This window comes from Mesoplodon bidens (genome assembly GCF_964165515.1).
Source record: "Mesoplodon bidens genome assembly, chromosome: 3".
Classification (NCBI taxonomy): Eukaryota; Metazoa; Chordata; class Mammalia; order Artiodactyla; family Ziphiidae; genus Mesoplodon; species Mesoplodon bidens.
In genome coordinates this window covers 35826560-35845779 of record NC_138178.1, presented here as the reverse complement: position 1 = coordinate 35845779, position 19220 = coordinate 35826560, and the positions used below count along the sequence as shown (strand labels likewise).

Here is a 19220-nt window from a genome sequence, read left to right as displayed (position 1 = left end):
CATCTTCTCAAGGCCTGGGCTCCCCTGTCACCCCGCTTCTCTTGGGCAGCATTCCTGCCAGCATCCGTGCATGCTGGAATTCTCCTGTCTTAAATACCTTCCCCCTTTACCCACAGCCTCCCTTGTTGTCTCATTCCTCTGCTCCCTAAACAGTCAACTTCTTGAAAAAGTGGTCCACGCATCCCCCACGCAACCCCTGTTCCAGCCTCCCATTCAACTTCCAGCCCACCTGGTGTCTGGCCCCACCTCGTCACTGACTGGTTTGAGGTCAGGGCCACCAGCGGCCACCATGCCACCCAGTCCCAGGCCACTTCTCAGCAGCACTTGACACTGATGCCCAAGCCCTCCTCCTGGAGACACGGCCCCAGTTCCTCCTCCCTCCCCGGGCGTTCCTCCTCTGTCTTCCTTGCTGGCTCCACCTCTTCTACCGGCCCCTCGACAGTGGGTGCTCCTGAGCCCTCTCCCCCTCTGCCTACCCTCCCGATCCATCGTGACCTCACGCAATCTACCTCCAGTCTGACCTCCGCTGAGCCCAAGCTGCATACAATCCACTGCCTTCTGCCCAGCTCCACTCAGCACCTCTGGCTCAACATGATGCAGTTACTTGACCTTGACTCACCCACTCCACACCTAACCTGCTCCTCCTGTAGGCCTCCCTACACCTACTATTTGCTTAACCCCCAAACCATTTCCTCCCTCTCCCTTATCCAATCCCTCTGAAAGGTCTCCAAACCATCTGTGGAATCCGCCCACTTCGCTCCCTCCCCTCTGCAACCTTAGGCTCAGCCAGCATCCTCTTTGAACGGGAACCCAGGAGCCCTGTCACTTCTTCTTGCCCAGGGCTCATCCTCTTCATTCCATTCTCCACAGAGCACCAGAGAAGTCTTCTTAAAAATTAGGAAGGGCCGTGTCGCAGGCCTATTAAAACCCTTCAGTCTGGGCTTCCCTGGTGGCGCAGTGGTTGAGAGTCCGCCTGCCAATGCAGGGGACACGGGTTCGTGCCCCGGTCCGGGAAGATGCCACGTGCCGCGGAGCGACTGGGCCCGTGGGCCATGGCCGCTGAGCCTGCACATCCGGAGCCTGTGCTCTGCAAGGGGAGAGGCCACAACAGTGAGAGGCCCACGTACCGCAAAAAAAAAAACAAAAAAACCCCCAAAAACCTTCAGTCTTGGACTTCCCTGGCGGTCCAGTGGTTGAGATTCCGTGCTTCCAATACAGGGGGTGCAGATTCGATCCCTGGTCGGGGAACTAAGATCCCACACACCACGCAGTGTGGCCAAAAAATAAATTTTTAAAAAAACCTTCAGGGGCTTCCCTGGTGGCGCAGTGGTTGAGAGTCTGCCTGCCGATGCAGGGGACGCGGGTTCGTGCCCCGGTCTGGGAAGATCCCACATGCTGTGGAGCGGCTGGGCCCGTGAGCCATGGCCGCTGAGCCTGCGCGTCCGGAGCCTGTGCTGCGCAACGGGAGAGGCCACAACAGTGAGAGGCCCGCGTACCGCAAAAAAAAAAAAAAAAAAAAAACCTTCAGTCTTATCCAATCTCACGGCATCTCAAATAAAAACCATAGACCAGGGCTTCCCTGGTGGCGCAGTGGTTGAGAGTCTGCCTGCCGATGCAGGGGACGCGGGTTCGTGCCCCGGTCTGGGAAGATCCCACATGCTGTGGACCGGCTGCGCCCGTGAGCCATGGCCGCTGAGCCTGCGCATCCGGAGCCTATGCTCCGCCACGGGAGAGGCCACAGCAGGGAGAGGCCCGCGTACCGCAAACAAACAAACAAACAAAAAACCATAGTCCATGCCACAGCCTATGAGGTCCCGTCCACATTCATCCCTTCCTACTTCTCTCCAACCTCAGACTGGGCGCCCTCCCCTCACTTGCTGCCAGCCAGCCCCACAGGTCTGATTTCAATTTCTCAAACATTCTGGGCAGCTCCTTCCCACACTGGGTCTTTACACCTGCTCCTCCACCTAGAATGGTCTGCTCCTGTTCTTCACGTGATGTAGCAGCTTAAATGTCACCTCTTCAGAGGCAGCTCATAAACATACATTCTAAAGTCAGTCTCAGCCCTTGCTTCTCTCTCTCATGGCTCTGAGCATGACTTGCAGTTACTTTATTTGCGGATGCTTTTAAGAGGTTTTTTTGTTGTTGTTGGGGGGAGGCGAGGGCTGGGAGTGGGCAGAGACAGGCGGAATCTGTCTCCCTCACTAGAATGTAAATTCCATGGGAATAAGAGGAACCATGTCTGATTTAAATCATTAAATGTTAAAATGATAAATATTTTGGATATATTTGTTTAAAATACATTAAAATTTATTTCACCTGTTTCCTTTGCTTTTTTTTAAATGGACAATAGAACATGTAAAATTACATATGTGGCTTTCATGTTTCTATTGGACTGTGCTGGTCTGGTTGGCAAGGGTTGGGGGGAAGCAGATTATGATATTATGTTGAGATAACATTGTATCATAGGGACTTCCCTGGTGGTCCAGTAGTTAAGACTCTGTGCTTCCAATGCAGGGGGCGCAGGTGCAATCCCTGGTCAGGGAACTAAGGTCCTGCATACCACATGGCGCAGCCAAAAACAAACAAACAAAAAAAAAAACCCATTGTCTTATAATCAAATGTTTTATGTGATAAACAATATAGAGGGACATGGGCCAAGTATTCAGGTACACAGAAGACAGGTAGGTCAGGCTAGGTTAGAGCAGGCTTGAAACGCCAAACTAAAGAAGATGAAGTCATGAATCACTGCTACTTAGCTGGGTGCCCTGTGAATTGACCCATAGTCTAGATATTCTTGTCTGCATAAGACTCAGTGTTCCCATGCCCTCACTTCCCCTTCTCATATTTAGAGAATCAGACTCACCAAAAGAAATGAGGTTTTGTTATGGTCTGGTTTTTCTTACCATCTCAGCTTTGGGCCACTGCAAGACTCAGAGTGAGGTCAAGGAGACAGCGCTGTGCAGAAGCACTCAGTCCATCTTCCATGGGACACACCCTACATCAGATGGTGGGGGAGAGGGCACAGATAAGCCATCCCCACCCTGCCTCTGCCCTCAGGTGTCAAGCTGATCCTCCGGGTCACCACATTAATGTTCATTCCCTCCAAGAGATTATCTGCTCCCATGGAGCAAGGAAATCCACTTCTCACAGAGGTTAATAAACTTACAGATCTCATTACTCAAAGAGGTCATGCTGGCAAGAACTTTAATGCATTTTTTAGAAAAGGTCTGGAAGAATGATTAACAACAGAACAGTGACTGGCTACTCAGAGAAGCGAAAGCAAAAAGGGGACTGATGGGGATGAAGCAGGCTCTCCCCTCCTCCCACGCAGCATCCCCGACAGCTGCGGACAGCAAAGCACCTGGAATCCAACCAGAGTGGCCGTCTCTGACTGCCCATCATCTGGGTCTGGGACTGCTTGCCTCTGCTCCTGCCCCCAGGTCGCTTGGATGTTGGCAACTAGTCTAGCTGTGGCGACTGGCACCTTTGCAAACTCACATTCCTGAATCTCCAACTAGTCCCTCAGGTTGCTCACAAATCTGTATTTGCCCCAGCTAACTCCCTGCCCCACCCCCAACAACCAGCTGTACCAACCCATTTCCTCTCTTCCCGATCTGCCGCCTGGTTCTCAGATCAATTCCTTAGCTCACACTGAGAAGGAAAAGCCAGTTGGGACTTCCCTGGTGGCGCAGTGGTTAAGAATCCGCCTGCCAAGGCAGGGGACATGGCTTCGAGCCCTGGTCCGGGAAGATCCCACATGCCGCGGAGCAACTAAGCCCGTGCGCCACAGCTACTGAGCCCATGTGCCGCAGCTACTGAAGCCCGCACACTCTAGGGCCTGTGTTCTGCAACTACTGAGCCCACGTGCCACAACTACTGAAGCCCGCGCACCTAGAGCCCGTGCTCCGCAACAAGAGAAGTCACCGCAATGAGAAGCCTGCGCACCGCAACAAAGAGTAGCCCCTACTCGCCGCAACTGGAGAAAGCCAACGCGCAGCAAAGAAGACCCAACACAGCCAAAAATAAATAAAATTTAAAAAAAAAAGAAAGCTAGTTGACCCAGCTCCCTCATTCCCCTTTCCACCACAGCCTCAAAATGCCTCCATACCTGCACCTTGCCTGGTCTCTAAGGATGACCCTCCCAGCCGAAAGCTCTTGTTCTAGTTCCCGCCTGCCTCCAACCTCACTGTGCCAACCTCACGGCCTCTCATCTTTCTCTAATGCCTTCAACCTCCTCCTTTCCTTTCCCCCTCAGACTTCCAACATGCTCAATTATGAAATAAAAATCAGCCTTCCTTCTACCCTGACTCATCCTCAAACTCACCTTCATCTTCAGCCAGACTTCTCTATTCCCCTACCACATGCTCACTCCTTAAATCACTGCACATGGATTTATGCCTTCACACTTGGCTGAAGCTGCTCTTAAAATCCATCAGTGCCCTAACACTCCCATCCTCACAGTGCTATTTAGCAGCATGCACCTTGGATCCCCACCCAGCTTTCTGAGATCTTCACTCCTGTTGAGTACACCTCCCTTTTCAGCCTCCTCTTCCCTGGCTTCCACGACACCTCTCTCTCCTCCAGCCTTCCTCCAATGTCATCACCTCTAAGACTCACCCACTGGCTTCTTTTCCTTCTCTTCAACTGTCATCCTTTCCCAGAGTTCCATCTTCACCTTCTTGACCCACTCTCTCCTTGGCTGATCAAATCCATCTCAGAGGTGATGGCTCTCAAATCTGTACCTCTGATTCTATCCTAATTGCTAAGTGCTAGGGCTGAATTTCTACTGACAGAGGCCACTCCATATGACCCACCACAAGTGGAAATTTACCATAATCACCCCCAGACTAAACCCTCATCAATTCCCTCCCCAAAACTGCACCTCCTCATGTGTTCCCAATCTTGGTTAATGGCACCACCATCCACTCAGCCATACAGTCTAGAAATATCCGAATTGCTGGCAACTCTGCCTCTCCCCTTCTCTCATTCCAACAATCAAGAGCCGTGTGTCCACCTCCCACGTGACTCTCAGGGCGTCTCTGGCCTCCAGAAAGTGCATCTTAAGAACATGGATTCTGCTCTCAAACAGGCTTGAACTTGGTTTCCAACTCTGCCACTTCCTGGCTAGGAGCTTGAACAGATTACTGATTTCTCAAGTCCAGTGTCTCCAACTATGAAAGTGAGGGTTGTTGTGAGAATTAAATGAGATATTATATAGACACACTCTGCATGGTAACTCCAACCCACTAAGTTCTCATTAAGTAATAGTTTAATTTGTGTCCTAACTTAGCGACTCTATAGGAAAGACGTTCAAGCTTTCTACTTCTCACCTCCAGCAAGGTGTCTTACATATATTTTTCTATTTTATTGTATTATGTACATTCCTAGAAGCCGCCTCAGATCTAGAACAGAACAGGGCAAGGTTAATGTTACATAAGTCTGTGCCATATCTGCTTTCTGCTCTCAACATTTCTTGCCTGACTGTGGCTAGTTCCTATGAAGTCTCTTTCCTCTAATCTCTTAACTTTCTATGCAACCCTTCATTACCATCTCTGGAATAATTTTCCTAACGCAAGTAACATTCTTCTCTTCAAAATTGAAAGTGTTCCCTCATTATGTATAGACTGAAGTCCAATTCCATGGGATACAGCATGTTTCTGCCTCCTACCCCAAGTCACCTCTTCCTCTCTGAGCCCACTGCCTGCCACTGCCCTGGGGGTCAGGCCTCATTCTCTGGTACCAAGACTAACTGCTCCCCCCACCTCCAGCATCACCCATGGCTGGCTCCCTGCCACCCACAGGATGAAGTCCCAACCACTTGGCACAAAGGCCTTTCCTTCATGTCTATACCTTCCTGACCCCTTCTCCACACTCACCATGTACTTCACATTCTTTCTCCCTCCCTGCCCGCTACTAACAGCTAACGCACATCACAATGTGTATTTCATTTAATCCTCACAACCACACTATGTCGTTGGTACTATTATCATTCCCTTTTCACAGATGAGGAAACTGAAGGTCAAAGAAGGTCAGTATCTTGCTCTAAGTCATACAGCCAGCGAATGGCCAAGCCAGGCCTGAGTACAAGGTTTCTGTTCTTGACCTCCATACTCCACTGCCTCCTATGGGAAGCTCTCTCCATCTAAATGCTTCGCCTTGACCTGCCTTTCTGCCTGCCTGGGAAACTCCTACTCGTCCTTCAAGACTCAGTTCCAAGGTCATCTCCTTCAAGAAGCCTTCTCTAACTTCTTGCAGAGTTAAGCATTTCATCCTTGTTCATATTTCAATACAAGGGCTAATCTCACTGCCCTAATTAGCTGCCCACCATCCATCTGCCTCAGGAGGGCAGGGACCCTGTTCTAACAACCTCTGTCCTCCTGGAGCCTGGCCCAGAGAAGGTGCTCAAGAGCTAGGGGATGGCCACTGGTCAAAGAGTCAAGAAAGCTACAGGATGGGCTTCTCTGGTGGCACAGTGGTTAAGAATCCGTCTGCAAATGCAGGGGACACAGGTTCGAGCCCTGGTCGGGAAGATCCCACATGCTGCAGAGCAACTAAGCCTGTGTGCCACAACTACTGAGCCTGTGCTCTAGAGCCCGCAAGCCACAACTACTGAAGCCTGCGTGCCTAGAGCCCGTGCTTGGCAACAAGAGAAGCCACTGCAGTGAGAAGCTCATGCACTGCAACGAAGAGTAGCCCCCACTCGCTGCAACTAGAGAAAGCCCGCGCACAGCTACAAAGACCCAATGCAGCCAAAAATAAAATTAATTAATTAGTTTAAAAAATTTTTGTTATAAAAAAGAAAGCTACAGGAGCTGATGAACAGATGAAGGGTGATGAGAAAGGAGTTCAGATCCATATAAGTGGGTGGGAATCAGAGATATGAGCCTCTGAAACCAACTACTGTCTAGTCCACATGGCCCCTGGTCCCCTATCCCTTCCATGTTAGTCCACTAGGTAATGTTTGGTTGATGTCCACCTCCCCACTAGACTGCAAGCATCACGGGACCATGAATGTTCATCATTGTGTTTGTTCCCAGCACCTACAACAGTGCCTGACACAAGGTAGACAGCCACGATTCCTTGAAAGAATAAGAGAATGAATATACAATGAAGGGTTCCCTAACCAGCAACACAAATCCCTAGTCTGATGCCCACAACGGGGAGAACCCCTTAGGGTTTTTGTTCACACTTGCACCTCCCCATGAAAGCAACTGGTTGGTAGACTGGCTTTCTTTTGCGGTACGCGGGCCTCTCACCCTGCGGCCTCTCCCGTTGCAGAGCACAGGCTCCAGACGCACAGGCCCAGCAGCCATGGCTCACGGGCCCAGCCGCTCCGCGGCATGTGGGATCTTCCCGGACCGGGGCACAAACCCGGCGGACTCTCAACCACTGCGCCACCAGGGAAGCCCAGACTGACTTTCTTGTTGGGATGGGTGGGTCACCTTCCTAACCTTCCTTGTCCACTGGCTGGTAACATTCCTCCACCCACACGACTGGAGAGGCTTAGTGATATGAACGAGAGCTTCAGAAGGCAAACCGCATATTCTCCAGGTCACCCAGTGACAGGGAACCAACCTTGGCAGTACTCAGGACTGGCCAGCAGCTGAGGACTCAGGGGAGCACCCAAGAGGATTAAAGATGAAGAATGGACCATTCCCAACCATGTACTCCAAAAGGTACCTCGGGAGTACCTTGAGGAGTACACCTGCCAACCTCCTACCCAAAACAGAAATGATCATGATGATCACGGTGAAGTTGGCCACCACTGATGAAGTATTTATGTGTGAGACATTGTGCTAAGTGCTTTACACACATTTTTCTCATTAATCGTCTCAGTTCTTTAACAGCTGAAGACAGTGAAGCTTAGAGAGGTAAAATGACTTGTCCAAGCTCACACAGCCCACCAGGGGGGGCTGGGATCTGTACTGAGTCCCCCTGAGCCCCCCTGACAGGTGGCCTTCCGTGACAATGGACTCATCTTGCTGAGACAGCCAGTTTTATCTTCAGTCCACTCGGAGGGGTTAGAGAGCTCATCCTCAGGCCCATGACCTGAAATCAGCCTCGATGCCGCCTCCACCAGGAGCTCCTTTTCCTGCGCTTTGGAGCCTCCCGAAACAGGCTCCATTCCTCTTCCCCAGGAGGACCTTTTCTCCATCACCCCACGCCCCCCCAGGACAAACAACTCTCCTGTTCTCCATTTATCTCAACAACCCCAATTAAAAGCTTTCCCAAGTAAAAATCCCAAAAGGGATCCAATGCCTGGGCAGCAGGGTCTACAATATTCCTCATTAATTGGATCCCTGTGGACAACCCCTACCCCATAACCCACAGACAAGATTTCCCCCAGAGCACAAAGGGAGGAAGGAGGACAAAGGGCTGGCTGGGCAGTTCTGCCCCTCACTGGTGATCTGGACCAAGATCTCCCCAGGACAAGGGACGTCAGAGCCCCTCTGGTAGCTGGGACTCAGCCTCAACTCGGCTGGGAGGCACCTGGGTACTAAAGGGTCTCTTACTGCACAGCTCTCAAGCTAACTGCTTTGGCTGGTGGCAATGCCTTATCCTAAGCATTTCTGCATGGGGTGAGGGGGCGCCATGGTCCCCAATTCCTCAGAAGAAGAAGACAATCAACCAGGCTTGTGAATAAAAATGTTTAAAAAGAAAAAAAAATCTCTAGTTGTTGACAAATGTCTAAATGTGTTCCCCACACGCGTATTTTTATTCTAACAAGCTAATTTGAAATATAATTTAAATAAATTCTACCAGAATGATACCATATGACTAACAGCACCTGGCGGCAGAACTCCTGGAGGCTTCATCGTACATTCAGCAGAGGTTTCCAACCTGACACTGTTCCCACACAACGCACACCCGCTAGGACACCGGCTCCTGCTGCCAGCACGTGCCTCCAAGCCTAAAAATACGACTCGGGGGCAGCCTGTGTGAGCAATACCTGGAAGTGCAGACACAGAACACACGGGGCTTGGGGACCAGCGTCTCCAAACCCATGCAAATTTAGAAAGAAGCTCTTTGCCCCAATTCCTCTCAAGGCTGCTTTTTGCTTAATTTATTTTCATGCTAGAAAAAAAACAAAGTCTAACCCTCAAGATCCACAAGGTCAGGACCTGTTACACCTGAGAGTTCTAATATTCTGAAAAATGCTTTTTCTCTATTGTAAATCTGTTTGGGGGCTGCTGTTCGCTTTCGTCTGACAACGGTGAAGGAAGTTTTTCTTTTCAAAGGGAAAAGGAGCTCCCATCCCCACTCCATATGCCAAAAGGAAGTCTTTCTCCAAAGGTTTTAGACGCCAATGCTGGCTGAATAACGTCACAGGATTTACCCAGGTGTTTTTTTTTAATTGCCTGACAACTGAAGCAGGGACTGTACCGTCCCTCTTGTATGTATGTCCCTGCCAATCCCCTCGCCAAGGGAAGCCTCTCTGCAGGAGGGGCCTGATGCCCACCAGACAAAGGGCTTTGCAGCAGAAGGGGCGCTCAGGGGTGGGCACGAGTGCTTTCTGCTTGTAGAGCACCTTCTCCTCCAGGTCTTAAAGCAGAATTACTCTGCCCTGATATTTCCAAACAAGCAGAAACAGTTTGAGCAGCTGGGTTCTGGTCCACCAACACCCTTAGCAACAACGACGAATCCTTGGTGTTCTTACCAAGATTCACTAAGGAGCAGTGACTCACTCAAAATTACACAGTCACCGCAAATTACCCAACGTTAATCGTGATCCTGGTTTCCTCTACCATTTCTTTCCTTCAGTAATTCATTTAAAGCAAACAACTGCTTTAAAAGATTATCAAAATGTCGTTTTTATTTTTTAAATTATACCCTGCCTTGTTCTAGAAAGGACTTAAGCAGGTTTGCAAGGATGTATAAAATTCAGCAAAATGACAAATCAGAAGTAGGTTTGGATTTAAATGATGATGTATATTTACAGTGATTGGCATGGAAAGATGTCCATTCAAGGTATTTTAAGTTGAAAAACTTATGTTACAAAACAGATGTATGATATGATTCCATTTGGATAAAAATATACTTGTTTTATGTAGACATAGATCTAGACACGGAGACATATATATTCCAATACATGGAAAAGTCTGCAAAGACAGACATACAATTGCTGATGGAGGTTATCCCTGCAATGTGGGATGACAAGTAGTTTTCACTTCCTCCTTTATGCTGTTATTTTTTAGTATGAACATGTAACATTTTTATAATTAGAAGAAAGCAAAGCTATTTACATTTTGTTTAAAAAAAAAAGTGGTAGATGAAAAAGGGTGAAGGTAAAACAAGGGCAGGGCCATACAACTGAATGAGGAATAAAGGTAAAGGATGAGGTCTGATACATTTGCTAAGGGGGACTGCACACCTGTCTCTTAAGTTCCCCAGGAGCCATTACAGAAAAGAAACCTAGTAATTTACACAAATCATTGAGTCCAGCGGACAAAAACAAACCACCTGCTCTGCTCTGGGTCCTCCTTCAGGGGACTGTGCACAAGCAGCAAACGTGCCCTCAATTCCATTCTAAAACCTTCAAGGCCAGTTGTTTCAGGACTGTTTCCAACAAGAATGATGGCATCTTCCCAAAGCGAAAGTCAACCCAAAGCGAGGGTTCATTTATTCCTATTCGCTCATTCATTCAGTACATATCTACTTAGTGTCTACCCCATGCCAAGTACTGTGTATTTTTCCATCTCTGACACTCAGGGTGACACTAAGGGCTTCTAAATAATGAGGGTGATCCTATATGCTAAATGGTCTCCCTAAGCATCTCCCCATAGTGTACTGGGGCATCTTTCCTAATTCCCCAGATAGTTCCTCTGACACCCTATGGATTACAATAGTTTGTTGAAACTCACACATGAAGCTGGTACTTGTATATGTGGCTTATCTCCTCTTCCTCAAAACTCCACAAGGGCAGGAACTAACTAGTAGGTTTGCTCATCCCGGATCCCCAGTTGACTCTCCAATTGCCTTACAGATGAAGAGACTGAGTGAACCTCAGAAAGCTTAAAAAAAACCACAACAGGGAACTTCCCTGGTGGTCCAGGGGTTAGGACTCTGCATTCCACTGCCATGGGCCTGGTCGGGGAACTAAGATCCCAAAGCCGCGCTGCGCAGCCAAAAATCAATTAAAAAACAAAACAAAACAAAAAACCCCCAAACAGGACCAAGAGAAGACAAATTTCCTCAATATATCTGAGAGACTGTTATCTATTTTAGTCAACACAAACCCCAAAGAAAAGTCTGTAATTTTTAGGAACTATGTAATTAGGTGTGATTCAGAGGGAGTGGAAAATGAAAGGAGAAGGAATGGTCATCAGAAGAAAGCTAATCGGTATAGATTACCAAAAGAAGACCCACGGTGTTAGATAACCAAGATTGTTACATTGCAATGTAATCTTGGCTGAACAAAACAAATGAGCGTAAATTGAAGCCAAACAGAAATACAATAGATCTTGTTTGTAAACACTGACAAAATCATCCACAAGTCACAAGAGCAGACAAGCTGGCTTTTCTGTCAGCCTTCTGCAGGCGGGTAAAAAGGTAATTTACAACCCCAATGATCGGGTGAGAGCCGACAGCCTGAAAATTAACCCAAGTCACAATAAAAGCTAAATGGCTTGCTTTAGCAAAAGAAAACTGCATCCAAATGTGATTTCTTTCTCTCTTGGCCCTTGCAACTCTCAATTTAGTGTGCTATATAAAAGGTAATCCACAACTTCCAGGCCAGCATCCAAGCAAGGCTGCCCACCACATTCAAGCATTAACTCAATCAAAAAATTTATTGGGGACCTATTAGGTGCTAGACACTGCGCTAGCTGTTGGGATTCACTGGTGAAAAACAGAAGACCCTGTCCTCTCGGGATGCTACTGGGGAAGGCGGATGATAAACAAGTAGGTAGAACCCAAACGACAGCAGGTGTGCTGTGGTGAGCAATTGTGGGAACAAAGTGTGGCTACTGTCAGCATGTAACAGGGGTGGTCAGGAAAGTTCCCTGAGCAGCAGATCCTGATGTCAAAATGCCAAGGATGAGAAGGAGGAAGGTATTTGCAGAGTCAGGGCAAGAACGTTCCAGGCAGAGGGAAGAGCAAGTTCAAAGACCCCCAGGCAGAGCAAGAAAAGAAAAGAGGCCAGTGTTAGCAGAACCCAGTGAAGGACGGCCAGAGTGGCTGGGAAGGCGGGGCACAAGCCAGCTGCCTGTCAGCTGGAGGGCATTTAAGGAAAAGAGTGATGTGATCTGATTGAAAAGCTGATCACTCGGGCTCCCATGAGGAGAATGGACTGGAGACACCCCAGAGTGGAAGCTGGGGGGACTGTTAGGAAGTTAGTCCAGGAAGGAGGCTACAGTGGCCAGGACTAGAGTAGGAGCTATGATTCTAGGGAGAGGAGACTGCACCCCAGATAATATCCCAGAAGTAGAACCCCTGGGACCCATTGACAGCCTGGATGTCAGGGGTAAGGGAGAGAAGAATCAAGGACTACTCTTACAAGTAGGTGGATGGTGGGGCCATGGACTGGGATGGGGAAGAAAGAGGGAAGGAGAGATCTGGAAGGAATATCAAGAGCTCCATGCGTGGACAAGAGCAGGAAGCCCTGAGAAAGGGCTGTGTTAGAAATACAAACATGCCCCGTGTACCGCAAAACAAAAAACAAACAAAACAAAACAAAACAAACAAACAAACAAACAAACAAAACCCCTCAGAAATACAAACATGGGAATCACCAGCATATAGACAGTATTTAAAGCCATGACGGGACTTCTCTGGTGGCACAGTGGTTAAGAATCCACCTGCCACGGCAGGGGACACTGGTTCGATCCCTGGTCTGGGAAAATCCCACATGCTGCAGAGCAACTAAGCCCGTGCACCACAACTACTGAGCCTGCACTCTAAAGCCCGCAAGCCACAACTACTGAGCCCGCGTGCCACAACTACTGAAACCAGAGCGCCTAGAGCCCACGCTCCGCAACAAGAGAAGCCACCGCAATGAGAAGCCAGTGCACTGCAACGAAGAGTAGCCCCTGCTCGCCACAACTAGAGAAAGCCTGCACGCAGCAATGAAGACCCAATGCAGCCAAAAATAAATAAATTTATAAAAAATAAAAATAAAAAACAGCCATGGGGCGATGGGGTTGGGATGGGATAATATTACCTAGGAAGAGTGTTGACAGCGAAAAGGAACCAGGACAAGTTCCTAAACAACCCACCCCATCACACTGAGGTCAGAAAGAGGAGCAACCAGCAGCGAGACTGAAGAGGAGCCGTCAGGAAGGGAAGAGGAAACCCAGGAGAGTGTGGTGGGAAGGAGGAGGGAGTGGCCATGGGGGAGGAACGCTGCTGAGAAGGGGAGGAAGACAAGGACAAGGTCATCAGTGACCCAACAGTTCTGGTGAAGAGGTGGGGACAGAAGCCAGACTGTAGACTCTGAAGGGCTAACAAATGGCAGGTGGAGGAAATGAATGGAGACAGTGGGCTTGGACATCTCTTTTGAGATGTTTTCAGGTGAAGGGGAGCAAAGAAGTGGAACAGAAGAAGGACAGGGATGTAAAACGAGAGACACGAAAGCTGTGCTGTCCGATATGGCGGCCACTAGCCGCTTGTGGTTATTTAAACTTGAATTAAAAATTCAGGTTCTCAGTCGCACTAGCCACATTTCAAGTGCCCCAGAGCCACATGTGGCAGGTGGCGGCGGCGGTACTGTACCACGCAGATACAGAATGTTTCCATCAGTGTGGAAAGTTCTACTGGACAGCACTGAACTAAAGCATGTTTGTGCACTGATGGGAAAGACCCTGGAGAGAGAGGAAGGTGAGAGAACAAGAAATGTTCCCTGACAAGGTGAAAGGGGATGATGGGATGAATGGTCCGCCAGGAGGGGTGAGCCTCTGGTAGGACAACAGGTGGGAAGGAAAACACAGGAGCAGCTGCACACGGGACTGTAGGTGTGGCAGGAAGATGAGGCTTTTCCTTGGACTGTGGCTCTATTTTGTTAACGAAAAGGAGGCAAGGTGTGCACGGGGAGGAGAGAGAGGTCTGAGAAGAGGAGAAGGTATAAAGCAGCTTCCTTGGGGAGTGAGAACACAAACTTACAGGGGAAACCACACACTTAATGCAAAATACTTCTCAGAAGAGAAGTGGGAAATAGCAGTGAACATCTGAATGAGGAAAAGCATCTTAAGTGGGGAAGAGATAAACTCAGGGTTTTTTTGTTTTTTTCCCTTAAATCTTGGTCATGTCTAGACAGTAGAGCCATGACAAAGCTGTAGGATCACAGCAAGACTTTCTACTGGCTGCCCTTTCTTGGTTCATCCCCCTCCATCCTACTCAACTCTCGGAAAGGATGACATTGGTTCTATTTTCGGTTAAAATGGCTCCCTCCACCCTCCTCTGTCTGAACTGCTTACCCAGCCCTTAGCTCCATCTCAACTTACAGCCATGGTTTGTACGTTCAAATAAATTATAGAAGAGGTGGATATATTAAAATGGCAGAAGTAGGTAGGAGTTACAAACCAACCGTTACCTACAAGAAGTGAGTAATAGACATTTATCAGATGATGTTAAAATTACATGAAAGGCATATTCAATGTTTAAACAAAATCTCCAAGCTACTCCTCCCTGCTTCTCTACAAACAAAAATTATTTTCTGACATTTTCTTTAAGCTTTTATGAGTAAACATTTTCATTTCCACAGAACTATTTGATCTCAACCACAGAACTTAAATATTTGTTTTTGATCATGCCAGTGTGTTGGGTTGGTTTTGTGTTGGCTGGGGGGAGGGGGGAGAGAGAGTGTTAAAATTACCCAGATCCCTTTTATCTTCCATCTTGAGACCTACATTTGAGAACTCCTTCTTCCCATGCTTTTTTTTTTTTAAAGTATGAAATCTGAGAGCCTCAAAGCTTCCCACTGCACAAAGAGCAGCCCTTTCATCGCTGACCAAGAGGTCACTGGAAATGTTACAGAAAAACTGTTTCCCAGCCAGGGTGCCTCTGGTAGAATCACTCACACCTTCTGTATGTGTGAAATCTGGATCTGCACCAATGTCTTAAGCAAATCTCCTGGCCCCTCTCTGTCCCCCCCCGACCTGCTCATGTTGGTCTGGAGTTCTCACACTTCCCTTCTCAAAATTCCTCTTGACCTCCCTCTGTTTCCTCCAAACACTTTACAGACCACATAGATTAAATTCACTCGGTAAAATGACTCCAGAAACTTACCTGGAGTAAAGTAAGGAGTAAGGTGCAACAAAGCCACTGACCCATGAGAGCTGGGTCAGGCCACCAAGACAATCCTTCCCCTTTCCACTCGTCACCAATCCCATATAGGAAAGCAAGCTCTCTAGACCCACCCAGCAAAAGTCTTTGGGTCTTGAGAAGCGCTGTTTGAAGGCCGCTAAGCTTAGCAGCAGGGGACACAGAGACGCAGGAACTCTGGCTCACTTACCCACCCCCCACTCCCAAGCCCACAGTCAGGCTGTGGCTTCCCCTCTGCCGATGCGCTCAGCGTCCTTCTACAAACACTCATCAGCTGCCTGCCCAACCTGGGAGAAATCACCCCACCACTTCAGGCCTCAGTTTCCTTATCTGTACAACGGGAATAGCAACCGTTCCCTGAGTGTGCACAGCATATCATCATCAATATGGGCTCACATCGGGTGAGCAGATGTAAGGAGTTAATTTTGTTATTAGCACAGCGGCTGCCTGACTCACAGCGCCTACTGCTCAGAGAGACGCCAAGGAGAAATCAATTCTGCTTTTTAAATTACTTTATATACTCAGAAGCATTAGTCACTTCGACAGAGTACTTCAACTTCTCTCCTGAGCATCAACTCAGTTGTTTCAAAGACTGAAGCCTTACCTACACATCCTCAGTCATCTCAAAGCAGACTCAAAAGTCCACTATTACTACACTGGGGATTATTATTATTTGGTGTGTTCCCTTTCCAGGAAAACTTCGATTTTCATTTTGTTTGTAATAAACCCAATCGTGCAGAAAGACTAACTGCTTCTTAGACTCCAAAACACAGGCCCTGGAGTTGATCGCGCCCGGAGCGAGGGGACCACGGAATTGCCGAAGCACGGAGGCCAGCCAGGGTGCCTTTCCCCGCCCGGTGCCCCCGCGCCCGCGCCCGGGCTGCCTGGGAGGGGAAAGGCCACGGGCGCGGAGCTGAAAGTCCGCGCCCAGGCCGGGGTGCCCCTGGCCGGTGTCCGCGCGCCGGGGCGGAGGGCGCGGAGTCAGGCGGCCTCAGGCTCTCAGGAGCCGACTGCTCGCTGGCTCCAGGGTCCCGGCGCGGGGTGTTAGGGGCGGGCTCGCTCTCGGGGCTCCGAGCCCGTGGGACGCGAGCCGCGGCCCCGCAGCCCCTCTGGGGTTGCGCGCGGGGCGCGCGCGGCGCGGTCTCACTCACCCCATCTCCGGCGCTGCTCCGGCTGCCGCTCCGACGGGGCCTCTCGTGTTCGCTCTCCGCCCGCTCTGCAGCCGCTCCCCGCGCGGCACATGCGGCAGCCCGTGCGCGCCCGGCTCAGCCCCGGCGCCGCTCCATTCCGCGGGGCTGCGCGCCTGCCGCCTGCCGCCGCCGCCGCCGCCGCCGACACCAGGCGCGGGCGGGCGGGCGGGCGGGGTCTTGGTCGCCGGGGGCTGGGCTGCCGCGCTTGGGCGGTATCCGCCCCGCCCCGCTCCCGCCGCCTGGCTCCTTACGTAACCTCTTGGCCCCCGGGGCCCGGCGCCCAGCCGAGGGGCGGGGGGCGCGGCTGTGTGTGCAGCGTCCCCCCGGCGCCGCCCTGCGGTCGCCACCCGCCTCCTGAGCACCCCCTCTTACCTTTGAGGTTCGGCATTGGCTCGCCCTCGCCCCACGCCCACCCGGGGGCTTGGCGCAGTGCCGCGAGCAAGCATCCAGCCTGCGGGATTTAGAGGCCGGCTCGCAGCTGGAGGGGACTTGGGGCGACCCTTAGTTTGCAGATGCTGGAACGAGGACCCAGGAGAGGAAGTGATTTGCCCAAGGTCACACATTCAGATCTGAGCTCAAGGTCTTCATAATCTGTGTTGGGCACGGCTATGTCCCCCCTTATAGCCCCCTTTCATCTTGCCGTCTGCCGCCAGGTGGGTGGCTCAGGGTACTCCCCACCATGAAATTCTGGAAGCCAGCGGGGCAGGGAGGATCCTACACCCGCAGCAGGTGTTCTGGGCTCTTCCCTGGGTAAAGATGGGATGGGGGCTTAATCAACTTGGCTTAGAGCAAGGGAAATGGAGATGACAAAAGTGGAGCTTAAAGAAGGGCAGTCTCTTAATCTCCTTCCCACGTATCAGGTCCGGATCCCCTACTAAAGGCCGGCACTGGGACTAACCTAATCTTCATCCCCCCTCTGGGCCTTTCGCAGGATCATTTTCTGCTGAGAACATACTGCCCACATGAGCCTGGGCAGGATTTTTTTTACTCAGGACAGTAAAAAAGTCAAGGAACAAGCATATGGAGCAGGGCCAACACCCCAACCCTACCCTCATGTCTTCTGGGACCACAACTTTACCTGCTAACCCTCAGGGTCTCCTCATGTGGCTAGCGACTCCCTGTGAATAATTTACTCAATTACAGATCAGATCATACCACTCTTCTTAAAATGCTCCAGTGGTTTCCTTCCCACTGTCCTTGGGGTGAAGATACTGAACATGGCTATAAGGCCCTGCCGCATTGTAACCCCATTGCCCTCTCCAGCCTTTTCTCCTCTTATCCTCTCCCCTTGCTTTCTGCGCTCCAGCCAACTGGCCATCCTCCCTTCATCCAATGCCATTCTGTCAGTCTGGGAAGATTTTGTCCTCTCTTGTCTCTGACACCCCAGCCCCTTTGCCTCGTCCATTCCTACTCATTTTCAGATCTCAGTTAAACTTCCTGTCACTTCCTTGTGGAACCTTTACCTAATGCCCCAGACAAAACTGTGAACTCCTGTACTTTTTCTTCATTGAAATTATTGTTTGTAATTTATATCTGTGAAATTATTTAGTATGTCTCCCAGGCACATCTGCACACTCTATGAAGCCATATCTTTTTGCCCATCATTGTCTCTCCAGTCCTAGAACTGTACCTGAAAGTCCTCCATGAATATATATATATATATATATATATATTTTTTTTTTTTTTTTTTTTTGCGTTACGCGGGCCTCTCACTGCTGTGGCCTCTCCCGTTGCGGAGCACAGGCTCCGGACGCGCAGGCTCAGCGGCCATGGCTCACGGGCCCAGCCGCTCCGCGGCATATGGGATCCCCCCGGACCGGGGCACGAACCCGTGTCCCCCGCATCGGCAGGCGGACTCTCAACCACTGCGCCACCGGGGAAGCCCCTCCATGAATATTTGTTGAATGAATGAAGTAGCAAATAGGCCGGGCCACAGATACACAGAATTGGCCAGGGTCTGTAAGCACAGGTAAGTCTGTTTAGAGCCAGGACTGGATAAGCATTTGGTCCTGAAGGAAACTTATCACAAGCTGAATTCCAAAGGCCAGGTGAAGCTGGTTAGGGGTGCGGGTTTCCGGCAGTGTCAAAGGGAGAAGTCAGCAGAAGGGGGATGAATGGCAGAAACAGGCTCGGCTGGAATAGAAGTACCAGAAGATAGATTCACAGTGCATTGGGCCAAGTAGTATCCCAAACCCTGAATGGGAGTTTCCTTTCTCTCCACTGATGGAAAGGGCACACCCAAGTTACCTTGGGAAGAAGTAGTGAGGCCGAACAGGTGGGGCTGGTGAATCACTTGGGCTGCTTCACACAGTCAGCGGAAAAGCAGGGCAATGCTAGAGGTGTGAGCCCAGGTGAGGTTAAATGCTCCATGATTAAAGTGGCTGTCACTCTGGGCAAAGGCTTCCCTACGGGCAGAGGTAAGGGTGGATCAGACAAGATTTGGAAATGGATGCCCCTCTTTTCCTCCAATCTCGGGCTGCTGTCCCCGTGGGGAGTGGCCTCCTCTCCTTCAACCCCAACTCCAGGCCTAGGTTGGGACCTGCCTCTCAGGAGCTTTCCCAGACACCCAGAGCCTTGTCTAAGCTTCTGGTCCTTGTCAGCAGTATTCCACTATCTTGGAATCTTCCCTAGAGAGAGGCCACTTAATTTCCCTATTAGTACCTCCTCCCTCCATTAAAGCCAATACAGTCACCCTTTTTCTGTGGAAAATCTCCCATCAATGTGGTCTTCGTGGCCCCAGTTGTCAAGGGAAATGATTGGTGAAGTCTC

At 50.1% G+C, this 19220-nt stretch overlaps 1 protein-coding gene across 1 annotated transcript in view; it reads right to left on the bottom strand.

Annotated features, from left to right (window-relative positions):
• The window catches only part of HOMER2 (homer scaffold protein 2), a 107156-nt gene extending 90600 nt beyond the window's left edge, over nt 1-16556 (bottom strand). Inside the window, exon 1 of the mRNA XM_081227342.1 lies at nt 16413-16556. Coding sequence (XP_081083468.1) covers nt 16413-16417 — 5 coding nt within the window. The 5' untranslated portion in view covers nt 16418-16556. The remainder of the gene's footprint in view (nt 1-16412) is intronic.
• Between the last annotated feature and the right edge of the window lie 2664 nt (nt 16557-19220).